Source organism: Manduca sexta, chromosome 6 (genome assembly GCF_014839805.1).
Source record: "Manduca sexta isolate Smith_Timp_Sample1 chromosome 6, JHU_Msex_v1.0, whole genome shotgun sequence".
NCBI classification, from domain to species: Eukaryota; Metazoa; Arthropoda; class Insecta; order Lepidoptera; family Sphingidae; genus Manduca; species Manduca sexta.
Window position 1 is genome coordinate 2052990 of NC_051120.1, and position 25320 is coordinate 2078309.

The window sequence follows — 25320 nt, forward strand, 5'->3', positions numbered from 1 at the left end:
TCCGATTTGACGGACATAGTACCCAGTGTAACTACTGGACATAATAAGACTTAACATCTCATGTCTCAGGATGGCGAGCGCAGTGGAATACCAAACAATACTTTGTAATTCAAGGTCTTGGATGGTATTTCTACTATTTATGAGCAGTCGTATCGCTTAACATCAGGCAAACGGCAAGCTCGTCGCGTCATTCAAAGCAACAAAAAAGATCTTATCCCAATTAATCTTCACAGCATCAAACCACCATCAAAAGATGGCGTCACGAAATCAAACCCGAGCAAGCGGCATCGCGAGCGGCTCAACGCGGAGCTGGACACGCTCGCTTCGCTGCTGCCTTTCGAGCAGAACATCCTCAGCAAGCTGGACCGGCTGTCCATCCTGCGGCTGTCAGTCAGCTACCTTCGGACCAAGAGCTACTTTCAAGGTAGGGTCAATTTGAAAATACAATGCACACAAAAAATAACTTCGCCATGTTGTAGTAAAACATGGAACTATTTTCTTGTATTGGAAACTTCATAAGAAACAAGCAAGAGTAGTGTCTGAAAGCAGGTCTTTTATTTTCTTGGCAGGCTATACTTATATTCATTACATGTGATTTGATGGTTATGATGATTTTTGCAATTAGCTTGTTAGGAGATGATTTTGACACATTAGCGTGGATTTTAATTTCTATAGGAGCTTAATTTTTATAGGTGATATTGTAATTTTTTAATAATCATTTTGGTTCCGGATTTTAACACCAGCATCCTTCTGCAATCCTTTTCCTTAAAGAACCAGAGCATCCATGATTATTTTCGTGTTGTGTTTATGGGCAATAAAACAAACAATATCAGATGACGTATTTACCCGTTTACCGACTTATTTAATAAAAAGTAGAGTAAGTACAGATTATTCCCTTAGGGTCAATCTAAGCGAACCTATGATCATTAATATTGTGTACAAGTTCCAACCCCGAGTTAGGTGTTATTACAAATAGAAATTCATACAAATTATTGTTAAGCAGATCATATTTAACAGTTCAAGTATACTGCCAATGGAGCAGTACGACAATTATGAAGCTAATAGGGGCTGATTTTACACCAGCTTCTAATCTGATTTTCATAATGATTTCAGATTCAGATTTTACGTAATTAGTAGCCATTAAAGTAAAACTATTTTGCGGATTTTATATACTTTTTTTCGACGTTTCGAAGACTTTGCAGCCTTCGTGATCACGGGGCAGACTGAGGTATTAGTCAGCCAAAGTCTAATCTGAACATAGGCATCTATATAGTCTATTTCGAACTATCAGTGTGAGTGAAACTGTTTGCAAAGAATTCTCTCAGACTAGTAATAGTGACATGGCTTGTAAAATTAAAATTACTTTTTATTGAAATTTATTTACACTTTTTTAAATTACATCTACGGTTCGTATAACTTATAAAGACGCTAATTTCAAGAAGATAACGTAACACGGCTGTGTCACGAGTTAACACGGTTAGGGAATAAGGATCTAGTACTTACAGGGATAAGTGCGTACTATTACTATGGAAATATCTCTTACCAAAACTTCTAAGAATGCTACTAAAATAGGCAAGTAGAAATACTTTCATGTAATTGTATATGTCTACAGTTTATGTATGAACGAGTATTAATACTAATATTCATTTAAATACCGCCACAATATACGTTTACAAAGCTATTAAAACTAACCAGCAGAGTTAAATTTAAGGTTATAGCTTAAGGTCCATTTTCATACATTTTGTTTTACCTTTAATCTGGGTAACTAAACAAGTATTGGCAAGTAAAGAATTTAAATTCACGTCTAGTTAGTGATTAGTTCTCGCAGTTGAAAGAAAAGCGTAAAAATAATTAATATGCATGGATATTTCGGCCTTTAAAATTTCGTCATATTAAATTTGAAAAATGGACCTTAAGCTATAACCTTAAACCTTTGAATTATTGTTTTAAAATACACTTGAATTATTAGAGTAATTCGTGGGTAGATACTACGATAGGGAAATTTTTGAGTTTTTATTTACGAATATTATTAGCAAATTTTGTGTGATCTTCCGTTTTCTAGATAACATAATTGTTTCATTGTAAATATTACATTTAAAAAATCTACCAATTTTATTATTGTACCTAACATATATAAATCAAAATAAGATATAGATTACATCTAAAACTTCTAAAAGGCTAGTTGGAACCAATTCAAACCTTTAAAACAAGGAAATAAAGAGATTATAAAATATTATAAGTTATGTTTTGGCTAAGTTCGAAAATGTTAAATGAAAAGTCCTTTATTTAAAATTATTCATATTATATAAATTCAATTTATTTGCATAAATATTAGTCAATTCAGCGCTAATCCTAAAATTATCGACAATCGTAGAGAGCACACTTATCGACAAACAAATATCGATAAATTGAATAGAACCGATACCGTGCACCGTATTCGATTACTTATAAATGTGACTGCCGACACTTATTTAGTGTTGTCAGCTGAGTTTATTGCATTTCTCGATGCTTTTAATGCACGCTTGATGTGGTCGTGATCCCGATTCTGTTCGTATCTATAATTATGTGTGTTCACGGCACTTTAATTCGGATAACTGTTTAATAATTGTTTATTTTGATGTTCTTTTTTTAAATTCTTTTTAATTGGGATTTTTCAAATTGTTTCAATTTATTTTGAATTTAGAATGCGTTACATTTACACGAAAATAAGTGCTTTATTAGGGCAGAGATATGAAAACTTAATCTAAATATTATGCAATGATTTGTGTAAGGTAGAATGAACTCCGGAACCTCGTTTCTCCACCGACTTAGTATCTGATATTTTTTATAGTAAGGTAAGGGAGTATTCTTTTACTGTCACATTCCTTAGAACCATTACATGTAATGCTGTGGAGGTGCGTTGTAAACCGTTTACCTTTAACGGCGATTTCGCGGAAAACCGACACAAATGGCAGTTTCATACCCTTTCGGTCAATAAAATTGCCAAATGCGTCCCCAATTTTCCTATAAAAATTAACAACACAATCACAACTCTGAAAATATTTCAGACAAAGGCAATCATTTACAATCATGTGAACAACAACCTTGGAAAAAACATGATAACGCTAATGATATTGAACCCAATGGATCTAGACTAGGCCTTAAAATCTAACGATATAAGTCCTATACTGCCATGCCATCTACATAAAAACCATATTCCCAATTATGTTCTATAATGGTCACTATCAGCCGAATCCACCCCAATAACCCCATCTCACCAGCATTAATTGACCCCAGCAATGTTTAGCATACGTCAGCTACCACAGTTGTATATCACCGCATGAGTTATTAACGATTCTTATAATTTTATTCAGTACGCGCGGGATATAAAAATCGGCGGGGGGCTGGTATGTTTTATCGCGCACCGAGGGATCGGTCGCGGATTTAAGTACACTCAACAACAGTTGTACATACATAATTATAGTCAGCTTGGCTTGTTTTCAACGACAATTATAGATATCTCTTGCAAAAAATTGCACCTTAAATTGGCCACTACCAGATCTCTAAACAAACCTCATAAACACTTTCTAAGTAATAGAGTGGTTGAAGCATGGAACAAGTTACCTAAAGATGTTGTGTCAGCTCGAAATATTAATATATTCAAGAACAGACTTGACAGCTACATTGCGAATTTATAAAATAATTAGTGATTAATAAAATACAGGCGCTTATCAGTTTTTATAACTGCTTGTCAGATAATAAATAAATAAAAAAAAAAATTATTAGTACAAATACCGCAGAATTTGAGGAATTTTTAAATAAAGAATTCGTATATTCGAATATTGTTGTATTTCAGTATTAAGCAATCACATCGGCCCTATGTCTACACACTGCGAAGGCTACCATGCCGTCAGCACTGAGAAACAGACTTGTTATCACAGCTTTACTCCGTCCATCTAAGGGAGTATGAATTTCGCGATGGCGTTGTATAATTTACAACAGTGTGACGTCTCGGCCTTTCGGACTCGATTCCTTAGTTGGGTGTCTAGGATTTTGTATGAGAAATGGCAATTGGCCCGCCGTTATATGGAAATTAACATGAAGATGCGCCTACTTTTAAATTAGGAGAAAGCGTAATTCTGTCTACGTAAATATATACAAAATATATACATAAACTCAGACTTTATCCACGAGGAAGCGAGACAAAACATTATCACAAGTGTATACCACAAAACTAAGGCCCTAACACTTCTGCCCGCAACAGTACAGCTAAAGATTTCGATAATTCTAATTAAATCGATTGTTGAAGAATCGATTACAACGGGTTATATCGTTTCGGGAAGATTTCGTCGGCACTCCGCGGGGTGTCTACTCGATAGTTGGACATCGAAAAACATTACCGGTAGCCGCACCAGCTTTCTCGGAACATGTACCACTGATTTATATGGTGAAAATATCGATATATCATGCCGAACTTATCGATGCGTCACTGGCCCGCTCTCTAATTAGGTAATGAGGAATTTTTGTGACGATATAGATCGGTTGGGAGAAAAAAGCTTTTGAACGCCATTTTGAATTGTGCCAACGTGTTTGACAAAGGAAACTAACCTGTCTTTAAATTCGTCGGTTCTACTAGTATGATGTTTTATTGGTTTGAGTGACGAGATGAGCTTGCCGTTTGCCCGTTGGTTAGCGATAGGACCATCCATAAACAGGAGAAGCACCATCCAACACCATGAATTACATATGGTTTGGTATTCCACTGCGCTCGCCATCCTGAGACATGAGATGTTACGTCTCATTATGTCCAGTAGTTACACTGGCTACAATGTCCTTCAAACCGAAACGCAACAGTTACTACACACTGCTGCTTGGCGGCAGAAATATACATTTTACAGTGACGATGTTATTTAACATTGGGTCAACATATAATTCAATAAAGAAATGGTCGAAGAACATAGAAAAATTAGTACCCCATGAAAACTCAATTATCTGTATTTTAGCACATAAAATATTAAATAAACTAGCAAAGTTATATAATTATAAACATTTAATTCATACATCTATCTTTCCTTGTCACACTTCAAAATAACAGCCATTCTCTTTCTTACAAAAGAAACAGTTTAGCTTGCATCAACCCTGTTATAAAAATACTCTCTCTCTCTCTCTCTCTAACAAACTATCTTTTCATTTATTACATAAACTACAACTCTCTTAGACATACTCTCTTACATTTCATTAAAAAAAATCACAACAAAACAAAAAAAAATATGATTTCTCAACAAAATCTATCCAGATAGCCCCATTACCTGCACCAAAACCACATAAGCCTGTACATAGAACAAACCCAAGATTACAACCCCTGCGCACTTTTTCAGAGTACATAACCCAAGCCCGTGCCTGCCACGAAACGCTCCGCGGAAGGCAATATCGATCCTATGCTAATTCAGAAGCCACCTTACTTTATTGATAGGAAATCGCTAAAGACGTATAGCTAAATAAACTGGTATACTACGTCTTACGCGGCGATAGCTTTGTTGCATGTGGAATGGACTGCCGGGACGAATGTCCGCTTCAAAAGGGCACACATCTGACTTTTCTAAACTTATGTGTGTATTCTTTGTGAATTATCGTTCGCTTTAACGGTGAAGGAAAATATCGTGAGGAAACCTGTATACCTGAGAAGTTCGCTATAGGGATTTTGAGGGTGTGTGAAGTCTACCAATACGTACTAGGCCAGCGTGGTAGACTAAGGCCTATTCCCTCTCTCTCTAGTAGAGGCGATCCGTGGCCAGCAGTGGGACAGTATATAATACAGGGCTGATATTATTATTATACGACGTCTTAGATTAATTTGGTATTGCAGTCTATCCCCCTTATTCATAGATTTTTTTTTATCTAAGGACAGAGTAAAACTGTGATAATTGATTGAAATACAACAATATAAGTCAATCACAACGGCTCTATGTCTACGCACTGCGAAGGCTGCCATGCCGTCAGCACTGAGGAACAGACTCGTTATCACAGCTTTACTCCGTCCTTAGATAAAAAACGTCTATGAATAAGGGGGTATATAGTTACAGACCATTATAAGACTTAACATCTTACATCGGGTAACGAGCGCAGTGCGGTATCAATGTTTCAAAAATCATAACTGGCGTTGCTATTTCAAAACTAGAAAACTGAAATCAATTAATCCGTAATCTACAAAGCCCATCTCGCGACGTACGACGTCATTATAAACATAATTGCTTCTTCTACTAAGGACCCAATAAAACCGAAATTCCATTAATCCAACCCTTATCACACCATAAACAGTTTTTTCATAATTCACAAGTAAAAGTCTATCAAATATAATAACGTTTATTAAAAACGTATTAAAATTTAATATGTCGTGAACGCGCCGACGAATATATAATTGATCTGATAAAGCTTAGTGTTTGCGCGCACGAACGATTTTTTTAACGCCTCGGAACACTGGCTGGTTTGTTTTTTTTTTTTACTTTAGGTCCTTGATGTCTTGAATGGTTTTGATGTGGCTGTTCCATTTTTGAATTTTTGTAGGTTGGTATTATGACGTCATAATGTAGAATTAAAAGAGGTTATCTAAAAGGTTCCATTTTTGAATGATTTTGTAGGTACATTTGTGACGTCACAATGTAAAATTAAAGGAGGTTTAACATTGAAAAGTATTGATGTGAAAACATTTTACGTTAATATTTATTTTTAATTACAATGTTACGTTAGTGATAAGGAAAAACCTTAAAAAACACATTAAATACTTCCATTCACACACAAGTACAAAACATTTTTTCTAACATTGAAAGTCATGATGGATTGCCATACCTTATCGTGGTTTATTGTTTTTCATGAAACACCGCTCTTGGTAGAAAAAAGCTAATTTGTCACATCGTCTGTGCTTATCGTGGTAGTAATTGATTTTAAAAAAATCACATCTTGATTAACACGAATACTAAGCTTCGGTTTTTGACACAACGTCGCACGTTTTAGGATGGTACCAAATGGTTCAAGATGGTAGATTGTCAAAAAACATACTTACTATGGAAAATAATAATTATATTTTGTAGGCGTAATTCGATTCGATTAGTATAAATAGGGTTTATTTTCATCTATAATTCAACTTACTCCTATAATTCAATTTAAGAGATAAAAATATTAGCGATTAAAAGCCCTTCCATCAAACATTTGAATAGATTAATAAAAACTATATTTATTTCCATATATTACTCGTACCATTCCATTTAAGAGATAAAATGATAAGTCAAAACACAGATTTATAAATTTTATTGTTGACATTTTTTTTAATATTATCATAATTTATTACTAACGCATTAATTAATAATAAATATTAAAACTACTGAAATGACCGCGCACAACAGCATAACGACACAGAGTACAGTGACCTACAAAAATATCAAATTATTATTTTTCACGAAACAAAACCCAAATGACTTTATTCATTACAAGTACGCCGTAAACTATACAAATAACATTTAACATTACATTAAACGAAGGTGAAACACAATTATCGCTATTTTTCATAACTCGGTAAGAATTAAAAGGTGTTTTGTGTAAATGGTTTGAGGTCACGATTTGTAACGGAGTACACGCATAATGCTCAGAATAAATATTGCGCACTGAAAGGTAAATAGCTTTCATACAATACCAAGGCCGTATAGATTAGGGAAAATGATCTTTATTGTGATGAAAATACGGTAACTGCATTGATTTTTATCAATACTAGACATACCAGCCTTATTAGACAGTATATATATTGCTAGATACGGTGTCTACTACTGTTAGGGTTTAAGCCTTTGTCTACCACACTTACTGTAGTATTTACATACTTGGTGGTAGGATATATTTTATATCCGCCCAGATAGCGACCACCGTACACAAGGTGTTAAAACACGCCATAGTGGCTCATGTAATTGTTTCGCGCTCTGGGATCACCCTGTGTATATCCAATTCGGCCAGCATAATTGTGCGGACTGCCGAGGAGTAATCATCTCTCATCAGTCACTTACCATCAGGTGCAGTGGGATCATTTTCCCGAATAAAAAATACCTTCTAAATTGTTATAAAAATCATGAATAAATAGGTTTCCTCACGATATTTTCCTTACTCATTAAAACGAGTACCAGAGCTTACCCGTGCCCAACAGTGGGACAGTATAAACTTTATATATAATATAATACATTATATTATTAATTATTCAATCCTAATGGATTCGATAATACATAACAACTAATCCAATCCATTATCCTATTTCCATTTAGCAACATAACTTAATGAGATCAATAAAGAAAGAGAACTAAGTTGGTACGAAACTTAGTAATTAGATATTGACACACCCAGCGAGGGTGCCGCCTTATGAAATATAAATAAGACGTTAGGGTGCAGAGCGGGGGATAGTGCAAACTGAAAATCGGGCTTTGTCTATACAATATAACACCGATATAGGGGTAGGTAGAGTCTATAGAATAATTTTGTCATCGTGACATAGTATCAAGTAATAAATTCACTGCCACTGAAAATGTTAGAAGTTTTTTTTGCTTAAATTGTACTTTTACGAGTTATAGAATATCATTTAAGGTAACCCAGGATTTGGTCTATTTGAATATAAAATTCAAATCAAAACTATTCCGCTGTTTTTTTAATTAATTTTTAACAATCACACATATTTACAAACTTACATATAATAATAACAGCCCTGTATTATATACTTGCCCACTGCTGAGCACGGGCCTCCTCTATTACTGAGAGGGATTAGGCCTTAGTCCACCACGCTGGCCTAGTGCGGATTGGTAGACTTCACACACCTTCGAAATTCCTATAGAGAACTTCTCAGATGTGCAGGTTTCCTCACGATGTTTTCCTTCACCGTTAAAGCGAACGATAAATTCACAAAGAATACACACATGATTTTTTAGAAAAGTCAGAGGTGTGTGCCCTTGGGATTTGAACCTGCGGACATTCGTCTCGACAGTCCGTTCCACACCCAACTAGGCTATCGCCGCTTCAAACTTATATATTTGATATAATTAAAACTACATCATACTTTATATAAAATTATTAAGTAATCAATTTTAAGGTTTTAGACAAAGGTTTACCTTTTCGATGGTCTATCTAAATAGTATTTTTTCAGAAAGATTACTTAAGTACTACTTATTAAAATAAATTTTCCGCCAGCATTTTCAACTGAAAAGCTTCGAAGTTACGTAAGAAGGCTCTAATGCCCAGCCCTTGATAACTTCAAAATGAAAGGAAATTTAATTCCTGATTTTATCATGGTACGCGTTGGCTTGTTGAGTGCAAGGGCTGATCGATACTCGCGGTTCGAATAAGGACATTTGTTGTACACGCTTTCGTGATGTAATAAATAACATTATAATAATAATTTTCCATAATTTTTTACTAAATTTAAATGTGTTTTATTTATGTATTAGTATTATCAAATGCAATGAATTTTGTGTTTTATTTTTTGGTGGAATAGCAATGTTATCAGACAAAGAATATTATAGCGTAATTCCTTGACATTATGACCTTTAATGTCTTATGTATAAGGCGGACAATGCTGTATCGGGATGTGTTTGGTAATTCAAAGTGCTAGCTGGTGATATCTGTAAGCGTGGCGTTACAATCAAACGAACGATAACCCTGTCATTTAAAAATACCCCATAAATTAAAATTCAGTTAATAAATCAAACATAAATTACAAAAAGCGCAAGTAAATAAAAACTGTCCGTGCCAGGCATCGAACCCCCGTCTCAAGAAAGCCACCCCACGAATATCAAAATCATAAACGAAAATCCTTTCAAACTTCCAACCAATGGGGTTCGCATAAAAAAGCTACCCACAAAATTGGGGTGCCGTCTACGTACCTACGAAATTACGTGGGGTAGTTTGTAAAATTCGCCGGCTCCTGAGCCAGGGGGTGGGGGGAACAACCCCTAATGGCGGGATTGCGTGACAGAATTTCGGCAGTGACCCGAGGCGGTATGTGAAAGTGAAAATATCTGTATGGAGTTGTTTGTAATTTTTTATCTTTGGATAATAATAAAATTAATGAAATATTAAATATTGTTCATTATTCTTTTATATAGGAATGAATGGGCTGTAAAAAGTGGAAAAAAAATATACTGTATAAAATTGAAAACATAGATCGTTAAATGAATACACACAATTTTTATAAGTTTCCGACTAAGAAGAGAATGGGGATTACTCAAGGATACGATTCTTCTTTGACAATTTCATCATGCTTGAAGTATCTAGGATGTCACCTCACGCAGATTTCCCGTACAAAATACAACAGATAGCCGCTTCAGGCGGGATTTTAAAACATAGGAGTCATGTACTGAGTTTACTAATATTATTTCATTATTCTAAGTCCAGTTTGACAATTTATAGAAGAACTAGGTTTGGTCGCGGCTTCGCCCCCGTGAATAGCCTTTCCTGCAACAAAAATCCTCAAAACACTGTAGCAATATATTCATTATTTCCGATGGGAGCAAATTATAGGCATAAAAAGGATATGTGATAATTCAGGTCATAGTCTCTGTGCAAGCTTTCATTAAAATCTAATCAGCTGTTTGTGAGTTTTTTTTAACCAACGAACATTTTCACAAACTTTCGCATTCATATTAAGAGAAGTAAGGTATTTGAAATATAAGAAAAACATAACAAATAACTAACAACATTGTTGACACTGTGCACACGAATACAATTTACGACAATTTACTTCGAATAAAAATATTTTAATGAACTAACCAATAAGCATTAACATCTGCATTGTCAATAGAAGTACGCCGCAATTAACGATAATTATAATTGGTATTAAAAAATCGAAGACAATAGGATTCGCGGTAGGTACCGGCTATTAAATTTTAACGAGAAAAAATAAATCTGTTTGCATTTAACTTCGCTGCATTTTGATGCTGGCGTATTGAGTACGTGGCTTACGTAATCTTGCAATTTGATAAGATAATTACAGGAAGGTTACCTCAATTTTAGTTTTTTTATATCCTTGTATCAAAAGTTCAGGGATTTCTATTTTTTGTGTTAGTCTTGTTTGTTACTTTTTACTAGTATTAATACGAGTTTAAACAATCAAATTAAATGTTCTTCGCACCCATATTTTTCTATACTAATAACCACCAAAATTTCGATAAAATTTACTAGTAAACACTATTTAAATAAATAAAAAAATTCCTACACGCTTAGATAAATTAAGAAAATAACAAAAAGCTGCAGTAACAGCTCCATACCATTCCACGCCGTACCAACGCCACGAAATATTTTATTATAAGCACACCGCGAGCGATATTTTCGTAAATATTTTGGTACCAACTTGTTTGTGTACGCACAAACGTAAATACGTAGTGACGATAGATCAACTCTTGAATGCAGTAAGAAGTTAATTTCTCCCCTTTTTATTTCAGCTAAATAACACAGTAATACGGTTTTTTTTATAAATTTTCTGCGATACTTCAGGAGAGGCAAGAAGGGACAGTAGCACCAAGCAGGCGATCATTTTGATGTGTCTCCTAGCATTAATATTTTCGTCATAGAATACGTGGTATGTTATAGTAAATTTTATATGTCCCCTAGCACGAAAATGTTCGTAATATATTATTATGTTTTGGTTTCGCTAAAGTAAATTTTATATAGAAATTTAAACAGCGCTTCGTGAGCGTAATTGGAACTAAAATACAACAGCGTCAGCATTGCGCGCGAGAATATGTGAAGCCTCAGAACAATGTGTGTCAAAACTCTAATCAGCAAATTGTTGTATCTCAATATTAGCCGATCACATCGGCTCTATGTCTACGCACTGCGAAGGCTGCCATGCCGTCAGCACTGAGAAACAGACTTGTTATCACAGCTATACTACGTCCTTACATAAATAGCGTCTATGATTAACGAATCTCTTTTTCGAAATTTAGTATCGCCTAACGACTGTTTAAAAGAATTAAACATTGTCTTTTTTGAAACGAATATCTCGTAATTCCGTATTACTCTTCCTAGGAGTACAGGTTTGATAGACGTAGTGCCCATAATTACTGAGCATGAAGTTTGACATTTAATGTCTCAAAGTGACGAGCGCGGTATAACCATGCCTTAAAATAATATAATAATAATAATATCAGCCCTGTATTATATACTTGCCCACTGCTGAGCACGAGCCTCCTCTACTACTGAGAGGGATTAGGCCTTAGTCCACCACGCTGGCCTAGTGCGGATTGGTAGACTTCACACACCTTCGAAATTCCTATAGAGAAATTCTCAGCTATGCACGTTTCCTCACGATGTTTTCCTTCACCGTTAAAGCAAGCTATAATTCACAAAGAATACACACATCATTTTTTTAGAAAAATCAGAGGTGTGTGCCCTTGGGATTTGAACCTGCGGACATTCGTCTCGGCAGTCCGTTCCACAACTAATTAGGCTATCGCCGCTTTTTAAACATGCCTTACTTGATAATATTAAATTCTTGGTGGTATTGCTTTTATAGACAAACACTTACCACCTTTAATGTCGTCTCTTCATACAATTGCATTAAACACACCAAACAAACATTTTTTTAAAATATTGGTACTTATTATTTTATTAAAAGTTTAATCTGTACGTTAGTATCTTAAAATTGTACCTATTATTTTACAACTTTTATCAGTTTTTTCGTGACTTTGTACATACGTCACAGGCCTCACAAAGCCCACTGCTGGACAAATACCATAAAGATTTCCAGACGGACCTGACGTACTGACTTCATTGTATGTAAATATTGAATACGGCGAACTCCCTATCCATGCCTTATTTAGGACACAACATAATAAAGAAATTAACATTACTTTACTAATTAACCGCTATTTTAAACATTTTCGGAGTTGACGATACTAAAATATTATTTATGTCCAGATAAGCCAGCACTCCCCGAGGGCGCTGAAATATATTACGGCAAGCATAAGCTGTGGTAATGAATTTATGCTAATGAGCACTGACACTGGGGTTTATTGAATTAAAAAAATATTTTTTTTAAGATATTATTACTCGGAATTGAGATTAGTAGGACTTTTTTTACTTGAAGCCCTATTTAGCTCTTTATATTTATCTGTATCGGATATGTGATTTATAAATAAATTTGTCATCTTTAAAATATTATCTAACCTAGAAAGTTAGGTTAGAATTGTATTTCTTATTAGTCTTAAAACTAGATTATAATTTACTGCTAAGAACATGGTTCTTACAAAAGAAAAAAAAAGGTTTAAAATATAAAAAAGAACACATATATAAATCACTCATATTAAATATATGTATTTCTTTTTTTAAATTAATTCACTACATTTTTTTTTCTTTTATAAAATATTAAACATGTCCGCCAAATATCACGTCAAATTCACTCAAATTAAATATCCAAACAATTATAAAACTTACACTATAACCTCACCTAAAACACCTCCATCAATCCCATCTAACACTCTAAAATCTCCAATCATAAACATTATCTTCACATTATTTTAATTCGTACTGACTCCCCATTAATCACACATCGGCGCTGCCGTTGATAATTTATCGTATTATTCGCATATTATATCCTTTCAGACCGTTTTGTATAAATAGACGGCAATTTATTGGTAAGCGACGAGTTTAAATATAAAAGGTATTTTTTACTTTATGATGATAGATTTTCGTGTTAATTTTAATTGAATGACGATATGATGTCAAGTTTGTTTTAAGTTCATGGCTGTTAATAAATTATGACAAAAATACTATACGGCACTGCCTTATGCAACATGAGATCTCAGATATGGGCTCATAATGCTCAAATGAAATTAAACTGGCCTAAAAGTCTTTCTTGTCGGAAAATTAAAATAATTCATTTTTTTTTTTATTGCTTTGAATGACGAGACGAGCTTGCCATTTGCCTAATGGTCAACAATACGACCGCCCATAAACAGTAGAAACATCATCCAACACTTTGAATTACAAAGTATTGTTTGGTATTCCACTGCGCTCGCCATCCTGAGACATGAGATGGTAAGTCTTATTAACCAGTAGTTACACTGGCTACAATTTCCTGCAAACCGTAACACAATAGTGACTACACGCTGCTGCTTAACGGCAGAAATAGACATTGCAGTGCTTCTTGGTGGCCGAATAACTTGTAAAGCAACAAACAAGACGATCTCTTTAAAAAAGAAACGTGTGTTGAAACTTTACATATTTTAGAAAATATTATTGACAACTTTGGAATACGTGGGGTTAGTTTTTAACAACAACCCTTTTTGAGATTCAGTCCCAACAAATTGGGCCAAAAGACACAGAAATTATTGCCTGGTAATTAGACCAACCTCTCGCTCCATAGCTGATAAACATAACTAGATCAAGAAGAAGTCCACCATTCAGCCCACGCAGAAGCAATTTTATATATTACAAGAGAGTAAAATGGTACAGAGTGTTGTTGCAACAACTGTTTCACGGTAAACGAGCGAATACTTATTAATTTAATGTTATGTCTCGGTGCAGACGCATATACCGTACTAGCCCACTGCCACACATAGATGCTATCCTGTGCGATAACTCAGTTTTCACTGAGTTACCCACTACACTAACCACAGCGCACTTTCTAACATTACTTTATGAGAAACATATTTCTGAAAGGAAAAAATTAAGGAAAATGAAAAAAAAAAACTTGTTACTGCTGATCTCATAGAACAATCATAATCCCAATTTTTTTATAAATGGTAAAAATAAACTAATTAAAATAACTCATCTCGAACCAAACAAACTTATTTCTAATTGGCTCATTTTTATATCAATCTGAAGATAGGAATTGGGATCATTTAATACGTCATTAATTTTACGGTTCACTAGCATTCAACGGAATCGTATTACTGAGGATCTATCTACTGATTCGGTACAACTATCAATTTTGGCGTGACATCTTTTTACTACAATGGATTCGCTAGTAAAAGTCTGAGGAAAAAGAACTGTATTAAACAGTTTGAAATTCACATTTTGCAATTAACGTTCCTAGATTGCCTTTGTATCCGAAACTGCTTATTTACCCAAGTTAATTAGATTATTAATGCTCAATTACCTTACCACGTAAAACACGATAAAGAAATATCAATCTGAATTATATTGCAATCTTAGATTGGAATGTTATTATGGTTCGTTTAATGTTAAGGTTGCAATGCATTCATAGTGAAAACTGTTTTTATGATATTTTTTCTGTGGACACTACTGCAACTGGGCACAGTAATTAGAAAGCATACGACGAGGAGAAATCTGCAGATCGCTCGAACAATTATATAATTATTATGCATTAGTGGTGAGGAACTTGTGGACTAGAGAAGCAAAAGAAGTAAACATCTTCACGTCGTTACAGTATGATTTAGTGAAGAAGATGGTTTGGTTGAGAATTTGATGTTAAAAATAGATTTTAAGTATAATAATATTTACTAGATTATTATTATAGACGAAGGATCGTAGAAGGAAGGCGGATCCTGGCGCCTAGGCCGAGATAATCGCCAAGCAGAAGAAGAATAATTTCTAGATTATGATAATTTCAACACTGGCTTAATGGCGTAGTTGTATCACGTTTCGATGGCAGTCTTGAGATCTTGGGTTCGATCTCAGGTCGGGCAAAGGGATATTGGGTTTTTCTACTGAGCATCAGCCGGTCTGGAATTTGTCTCGACATAGCGACAGATTCGCTCTCTATTACGTCATGGAACGGAACACACAGTACAAAGTGGGTACGCCAACTCTGCCTATCCCTTTGGGAATAAAAAGCGTGAAGGGATGTGTGTTATATTTTTAACACAATATCAGCAAAATAGGTTTACCATGATTTATAATTTCACTAAAATAATATATTATTTTCAAGTGCCTGAGTCTTAATTTGTGTACACAATGTTTCTACGGACACATGTGGCCCATTAAAATACACGCTTTCGTTGAATCACTCGATTTATTTGGTCCACCCCAATGATCAGATCACACCAATTAAAATCCAAACTAACAACCATAATTCTTGGGTTGATTTAAAAAACTTAAAAATTCACTCAATTAAACAACAGAAGCCGTGAGATAAAATTAAAACTTAATTAAAACTCCATAACGAAGCGGAAAACAAAACAAAAATGAGAACAAAACAAATACAAAATGGAATAAAACAAGCGACTACACGAGTGCAACGGTTGAGGCGTAAAAGTATTTTGTCACCAATATCACGCGGCGGGCGAGTCGTGAGCTACGTTTGTTTGCTCCATTTTGCCAGTTGTTTTTCATTTTGTTTTTGTTTTGTTTTTGCCATATATTTCGAATGCGTTTCCGATGGTGGATTCAAACGGTTCGGATATAATTATTATTGATGTAATATTTAATTTGCGTTAATGAATGAATCTGACGTTACTTAACTATATGTCGCGTATTTAGCTTGCACTTCTTGCCATATAATCAACTCACTAAATCTAAGTAATTTTATTCATCGAGTAATATAATATCATGCTGGTGGTAGAATATATTTTATATCCATACAGATAGAGACCACCATACACAAAGAATTAAAACCCGCCATAATAGCCCATGTAAATGTGTCGCGTTCCGTGATCAGCCTGTGTATACCCAGTTCCAACAGGCCGGCATAATTGTGTCGATTGTTGAGGGGTAATCATCTCTCGTCAGTCGACATTCTATTGGACCTCTCTCCACTTACCATCATGAGTAGAGTGTCACTTTGCCGTTCATATACAAAAATATATATCCAATCTAAATTCACGAGAGCTGCTATAGCCGCAACAACCAGAATGCCAACTAAAAGACACATTAAGACGCTAATTATCAAAATTATGTCCAAGTTCCGAAGTAAATACACGTCCGATTACGTGTCGTGACGTCGACGTGTCGACATCGTGTCGGTCGTGTTTAATACCGGTTATCGGTGACAATGTCGGCTACCTGTTAAATATGGGATACGCTCCAAATGTCAGTATTGGTTAGGAATTGGTTAGAAGTGTCTGAATGGAGGCAAGTTGGATCAAATGTTTTTAAGGCAATTGATAGTGGAAAGGGTTTGGTTGCTTTTGGCCAAATGTTTGGTCAATGGGTTGTGGATTTGGTGATTTTTTTTTTTGGTAATTTAAAATATTTTTTAGGCTTAATTATTTCGTTTCTTTTTTATTAAAGGGCATTTTTTAAAATAAAATAAACTCAATTTCGAAAAGTCATACTGTGTGCTTTGCTTACTTACTTACTTTGGAACCTATGTGCCTCTATTTCGGCAGTCCATTCAATTCGTTTGCTGACTTATATCTTCCCGGAGAGCGTCCACCATGGTGGCCAGCGGTGAGTGTGCGCCCCGAAAGCCTATGAAAGTGACCCCACTGCGCCTGACTGTAAGTGGAGTGGGGTTCAATAGATTGTCGACTGACGAGAGATGATTACACATCGACAGTCGACACAATTATGCCGACCTGTTGGAACCGGATATACAGGCTAATCTCGTAAGGCGATACACTTACGTGGGCCACTATGTCGTGTTTTAACATCTTGCGTACGGTGGACACTATCAGGACAAATATAAAATATATCCTACCACCAGCAAAAGACACGATACGATTACTTTGTGGTATACGCACAATAAATCCCCACGCTTTGTCGATTTACTGATACAAACTAAATTAACTATCCGTTTCTAAACATTCCTAACTCTCCATATGTCTTACTCATCTCGCTGCGCTCATAAATTCGGCCGGCATCTCATTTGAATGAGATTGTGATCGACTCGACTTCGCCCACCGTTTATTCACTCAACACCTTTGCATACGTCTAATGGTAAAGTTTGTATTTAGATATGGAACGAGTAATTCTTTGGTTAAGGAAAGGTGTGTGATGGGTGGGACACTGATTATTTTATTTTGGTTTGATTTGTTTTCCTACGTGTACGTTGAGTAAGTGAAACCGCGATAAAAAGAACTATATTGATTCATTATTATTTTTTAAGCATTTTAGAATTTATGTGAAACAGGCTATTTTATTTTGGTTCGATTTGTTTTCCTACGTGCACTTTGAGAAAATGAAACAGAGATAAAAAGTAGAGCTATATTGATTAATTATTATTTCCTAAGTATTTTAAAACTTATTGTTTTAATGGTCGCGTCCTATCAATAAGATAAAGAGCTGGCTTCAATACTTAGATTAAAAAACTTTATGTGAACATAATCTCGATTTTAGAATATAAACTTTCCGAAAACTGGGCCACACATGATAACGGTTTGTTATTGAATTATTCAAATTATAAAGAGCGCGGCGTTAATTAAGAACAAATAATTAAAAAAAAGAAATAGCGAATAAAAAGAGTATTAAAAGAATTTTGCTATGACAAAAGTTGTACATGACTTCAATATAATGAAATAAATGGAATTTATGCCTGATATCGCGAAAGGCCCCCTATCACATCATAGGACGCAATACACATAGCGACTAATAGGTGCACCACTTACGCCTCTGCTTACCCCTTTCGGGGATAAAAGGCGTGTGTATGTTCAATCCAATAATACTTGAAACAACATTCCTGAATATACCACCGTGTAGCAACAATTAAAGCAAACGTTTAAACTAAGTTCAATATGGCGGTTAATTCATTCATGCCGGCAAAGAACAAAGTAAAAACGAGCGCGTTCACTATTTAACTGCCCAGCGAAAGGTTAACCATTTTGATTATGTTATAATTAACTGTTTTTTTTATTTACTACCACGTATTTTGCCGTGTCAGGGCGTTTTTTTCTTAGAAATTACTTTGTGCTATTATTTTATGGACGTTTAGTTTACTGCGGCTTGGCTTTTTATAAACCTAATATTTTTATTTAGTTTTTATTTTATAAATATTCATGGTGCATAATCCTAAACCCCAGTGAGTTGTAGACGTACGGAGCGACATAGTCGTGAAATAACAACCAAGCTTCTTAAATAAAGATAAAAAAAGAACCTGTGAGTTGCTTACTATTACGGTGTGACCTACAATATTATAGCGGAGTTTGGATTAGCAAGATTTGCGTATGTTGTCCGCAATTGATTTCTACCGTGTTATTAGTTACAGCAAGCTCACTTCTACATTTTAGAGCATTTTTTATTGCTTTGAATGACGAGACGAGCTTGCCGTTCGCCTAATGGTAAGCGATACGACCGCCCATAAACAGTATAAACACCATCCAATACCTTCAGTTACAAAGTATTGTTTGGTATTCCACTGCACCCGCCATCCTTAATCTTAGCTTTAGAGGAACTTTTAAGGGTATTGGGACGACACGATAAATCATGCTGTAGACATTTTTGTCTACAGAATGATCTCGACTGGGATAGTGCCACTGCTTCACAGAAAACAATGTAAAAAAGTACGCTAAAAAGAGTTCCTTCCTCATTCTGTTTCTTATTCCTATGTTATTAGATCATATGTTTATCTATGATTCTTGTAAAAGTGTGAAAAAATCCTAGATAATATAACCCTGTTATCAAACATTAAAAATCGTATACATATCGGTTCAGCCGTAAGAGATCAGCCCTCAACACATTCTGATAAAAATAAAACACAATCTGTTTAAAACAATGATCAGTTACCTATATATGGTCAAGAAAAATTATTTACATCGAATTTATAGACAGAATATTAAAGTTCTATTTATGTCTATACAAAATAATCATTATTCACTGTCAATTAAACCACCTTATCTTATAATCATCATGACTAAACCTAGTATTAAGACATCATTACTTCAAACCTAATACACGTCCACTCGCAAATAATTATCTAAAAATTATTTTTACACAATATCACACAACAGAAAAATAGTGACGCGCGTTCATTATCGATAAAAATCGTATCGATACTAACAAAACATCGGGAATTTGAAACGTTACCATTCTAAGTCAATTAAAATACATCACATTGATTAATGTTGTTTTAATGAGTTGTTTTACGGCGCGAGACGAAATATTGAAAAGTGAAAATCGTTTCGGACTAATATCATGACGATTTCTCTTGATTCCGTTGTATTTGAAAACTATGCGTATGTTGGAACGTAATTGTAATTAAAAATAGTATTGTGATAATTTCCTAATCGTAAAACAATAATTTGATTGTAATAAGTCTGTCAGAAAATTAGCTTTGAATGCAATGTAATTATTGTTTTTTTGTGCAAATTTGTCATTAATCCAAATTAGTAACAACGCACGACTTCATTATTACAGTATTGTTACTTAATTATACCTTAATAGACAGCTTGTGTATCCAAGTGATATTGCATTAAGATAATTTTCCTGTAATTTATAGTTTTGTTAACTATCGTGAATTTATTGTTCATAATTATCGGGCGAAACGTGGAAGGAAAATATTATAAGGAAATGTACGTACCATACAGTTATCCGACAAAATAACGAAGGTATGTGAATTTCAGCAACTCTAATTCGACTGACAGTTGGTATATAGTTTAATAATTTTACATTAAGGTCATGTATAGTAATAGCATTTTAAAATGAAGAATAAAAATCATGGTGAAGACTTTTTTTTATTTTATAACCTATTCATTGTCATCATCAATAGCATATAAATCTAAAATATTTTGGGGAGGCCTACGTTCAAAACCTAGTAAAAAAATTTTTTTGTTTAAAATTATACATATTAAATACTAATTAAAGTAGTCCAGTTTAATCAAATTTAGTTTTATAAGCATAATGTGAGCAAAAAAAAAAGAAAATATTGAAAGTTTACGAAAATACCATTCGACCTTTATTTGCTTATTTGAAAACTATCCCATTTTATAAGGTATTTAAGGCATTTTCAACAGTAAAAGACAGAAATTAAGGCTATTAATTAACAACATTTCACAGTGGGGAGCCAGTAGAAATAATCTAAAAATTCAAAATGGCTCACGGTAGACTTCTTAAACTTGCTTAAGTATCAATCCTCTTAAATAAAGCCAATAATTCAGTTTAGACACAGATTTCGATAAATCTTTTTTAGTTATATACTTAATATTAATTGATTTTATAAACCACAAACATCTTTTAAAAATTTTAGTCCGAATTACCAATTATAAATATTGTAAAAAATGGAAAATTTGTTGACAAGCGAAGTTTCTGCCTGCCTCCTTAGAGTTAAACGCCATGAGGATCCCAAAAATTGAAAACAATTATCTTAATAATAGGTCTAAATGAAAACAGACTTTGAAATTGTTCATTATTGAAACATAAAAACTCTCAATAAAATAGTTAACCGTTGTCTTTTATAGAAATAATTAGTAATATACGACAAAATGTCCCTTAAAAAACCAACCCACATTAATCATTACATACAAGGAAAAATATTTGTACTACCCACTTAATGACGAATGTAGTCCATTAATGAAGTTTAATTACACATAAATAACAACACACTTCTCTTAACCGTGTCAACAATCGATTATCGATATAATATGTAAATGCGCCTCTCTAGCCTTACGTACCCGTGACGATGCGTCTATAATTAACACACAATTATCACCCCTTTTAAATTATCGATATCGAATGTTACACGGCATCGAAATAAAGAAATCGATTTATAGGGTGCAATAATTGCGTCACTAGGCAAATTGTTAAGTCTTAGATACTTGTTAAGTCGGTACCTTAATTGTTTTCAACTATTACAAAGTAACATCACAATTATTGGAACAAAAAGTAATGTCAGACACAGTATATTTTTCTTGCATAAGCTATGTAATTTACAACGGTTCAAATAAGACAAATAAATATGACAGTAATAAACAAGGATGTAAAAAATATGTCCCTTGATAAGTTAATTTATTTGTCAGAGACATGCTTAACTGCAAAGTGACGTTTATTAATATTGTAAGTTATAAAAAGAAAAGGGCTGGTGGTAGGATATATTTTATATCTGACCACCGTACACAAGGTGTTAAAACCCGCCATAGTGGCCCATAAGTGTGTCGCGTTTCGGGATCAGCCAGTGTATCCGGTTCCACCAGGCCGGCATAATTGTGTCGATTGGCGAGGGGTAATCATCTCTCGTTAGTCGACATGACATTAGACCTCACTCCACTTACCATCAGTTGCAGGAGTCAGGCTGATCCCGAAATGCACTACCCTGACATAGGCCGCGGTGGATTTTAGCCTCTTGTGTACGGTGGTCGCTTTCTGGTCGGATTTTATATATCCTACCCTATCAATTCTGTTAGTCTTAGCATATATTAGTAAAAATTAGAAAATAGTCACACTTACCCTAGTATTACGGTTTAAATTGATAAAATAATAAGTATCCTTGATACTAGTAAGTATTAAAACTCTACCAACAAAAAGGTATTTACATTACACAAATCCTCTGTGACATACAAAAAGATTTATTAATTCAACTTTTACAGACCAATTATATCAACATAAAAAACATCTTACCCTACCCACCCCACCACCATGAAAGTACTAAGCTTGAGCATTAAAATTCGTAAAACATTGCGAAAGAAGCTATTAAGGAAACAGCTGCCTTGCACATGCGCGCGCACAATTATAAAAAACACAGTAATTACTAATTAGGATTTCGCGCACCGGGCAAATTATCCGGGACATGATATGGGTATTAACTAGTCGAGAAATCGGAAGGTACGATCAGTGAATTTATTCGGGACATGTGCATAATCATGATCTTTTGTCTAGCGACTGATGTGTTTCAACAGGAGCCTTCTTTTTCACCTGTCCATATCTCACTTTCACAAAAGCGGCGACAGCCTAGTTGGGTGTGGAACGGACTGCCAAGACGAATGTCCGCAGGTTTAAATCCCAAGGGCACACACCTCTGACTATTTTAAAATCGTGTGTGTATTCTTTGTGAATTATCGTTCGCTTTAACGGTGAAGGAAAACATCGTGAGGAAACCTGTACATCTGCGAAGTTCTCTGTAGGAATTTGGAAGGTGTGTGAAGTCTACCAATCTGCACTAGGCCAGCGTGGTGGACTAAGGCCTAATCCCTCTCAGTAGTAGCAGAGGCCCGTGCCCAGCAGTGGGACACTTTAATGTAAAAGCCGTATACACTTCTATCTATACATATTATAAAACAAAGTCCCCAAAAGCTGTCTGTCTGTATATGATCGATTTTCTCCAAATCTACTGAACGGATTTTTGTACGATTTTTACTAAAAGATAGTGTAATTCTTGAAGAAGGTTTAGGTTAATAGTACATTACAGTTTTATGTAAATTGACTGAACTATTAAAGAAGTCGCGTAGTTGTAAAATATCGTGGGTCGGAATTTCCGCGGGAAAATCTTTGTGACACACTGATTTTCACACGAGCGAAGCCGCGAGCAAAGCTAGTTATCAATAATCGTTGCTCGCGTATCGTGTAAGACCTTTCCTGCTACAAAAGCCTAACTCACTATTATAGCCCGTACTGCCATTTCTAAGTCGTTAGCACCATTTGTTTAGATATCAGATTTATAAACATAATTATTTTCTTTAGAATCAAATTACCGGGTTAAACGTTTATAGTAAACTAAGATATAGTCTATCTGTGGGCTTAATTTCATCCAAATCCGTTCAGCAGTAGTTGCGTTTACTTCTAACAAATATAAACATCCAAACATTTTTACAATTCGCGTTCATACTAATAGTAAGAAAAAAATAAAAGACATTTAGCTTGGTCCTTCAGACCTGCTTAGATTCTTAAGTAATAGCGTTTAAACTTGTAGTAACCTGGGAATTGAAGTTAGGACCCACTCCATCAAGACTAAGAAAACCGCTATAAAAATCGAAAACAAAATGTTCCATGCAAGTTACTTAACATTTATTAACCGTAAAGCAACCCCAAAACGGGTCGATAGTCAATTCTATTTTTATACCAGCGTAGTTCAGAACATAGCGCGTATCTTATTGAGTTGCGAACTCGTTTTAATTAAAACTCCTATTAACTTGCAGCGTATCTAACTCAAAAATAACATAATTATTCGCATTATTTAACATTTGCCTTTATCTCCAAAGGGTTAGACAGAGGCGGAACCTAGTCATTTGCGTCATGTATGTCCCATGATGTGATAGGAGCGAGATTTAACCTATTTATTTTTACATATTCTCACTAAACTTGAACATCTACTGTCATATCTTGGAATAATCCCACAACATCTGCTAATCTTTAGAAATGCAATACTTAGAACAAATCGACAATGCGCTTAAAAACTACTTTTAAAAATAACCAAGTTAGTAAGACTATCAGTCTTACTTATAAAATTTCGCAAAGCTATGCTTAGTTAAAACACAAATTAACTCGATTAGCTGTAAGTCAAAATCCGCCATTTTGCTTCTTAATAAGGTTTAAATTAAATCGGTGATGTTTTTGATAGCAATTTAAGCACCTCTTAACGCTTAAACAAGTTTAGTAGTAATAACACTTAATTTCGTTTCGTATATATATCTATACATAATATTATAAAACAAAGTCCCCAAAAGCTGTCTGTCTGTATGTGATCGATTTTCTCAAAATCTACTGAACGGATTTAGCGCAGCTTTTACTTAAAGATAATGCAATTCTTGAGAAAGATTTAGGTTAATAGTACATTACTGTTATATGTAAATTGATTGAAATATAACGATTACTGAAGAGGTGGCGTGATTGTAAAAAATCATGGTTCGAGATTTAGGCGCGAACAACTTTGTAACACAATGATTTCCACAGTGTATTTCTATCTATTTTTAAATTCATTAACAATCATAAACGCCTTTCTTAAACCATAACACTATACACATAATGACCTACTTCTACATAAAACATATCTCGCAACTCCATAAAGAGGCAACGTGTAAACAAACCTTAGTTATGTAAGCATAAAGTACAAACAAGATTTAGAGCTTACCCGCGAGCTGAATTTACTGCCCGGCCAATCAATGAACGAGATATTTTGACATTCCATTAAAATGGTCGACATCTTCATATCTTGCCCGGGGTTATTTATGCAAGGACTCTAGCCCGGGGCTTGCGGACTCTATTTTAAGATGTTTATTGCTTGGATGACTATTGTGTTGTCTTCAAATGTCAGGAGAAACAGTAGGTTTAACTGAAATGATGTTTGCAAGTTTGTGTTTTTTAAATAATATAGATATAGTGTCATATCTCTTCTAGGGGTAAGTAGATATAAAACACTCATAAATAATTAAAAAGAATAAATCTTTTGCCATTTAGTTGGCATAAAGATGTCTTCAAGTTGATAAATACACACACAACATCACGCATTTATCCCCGAAGGGGTATGCAGAGGCGCAACCAAGGCACTCACTTTTC

At 34.5% G+C, this 25320-nt stretch overlaps 1 protein-coding gene across 1 annotated transcript in view; it reads left to right on the forward strand.

The window, feature by feature from the left end:
• Positions 1-233: 233 nt before the first annotated feature.
• The window catches only part of LOC119193770, a gene marked incomplete at its 5' end in the record, with an annotated part of 47520 nt that continues 22433 nt past the window's right edge, over positions 234-25320 (forward strand). Inside the window, 1 exon segment of the mRNA XM_037447461.1 lies at positions 234-424. Coding sequence (XP_037303358.1) covers positions 234-424 — 191 coding nt within the window.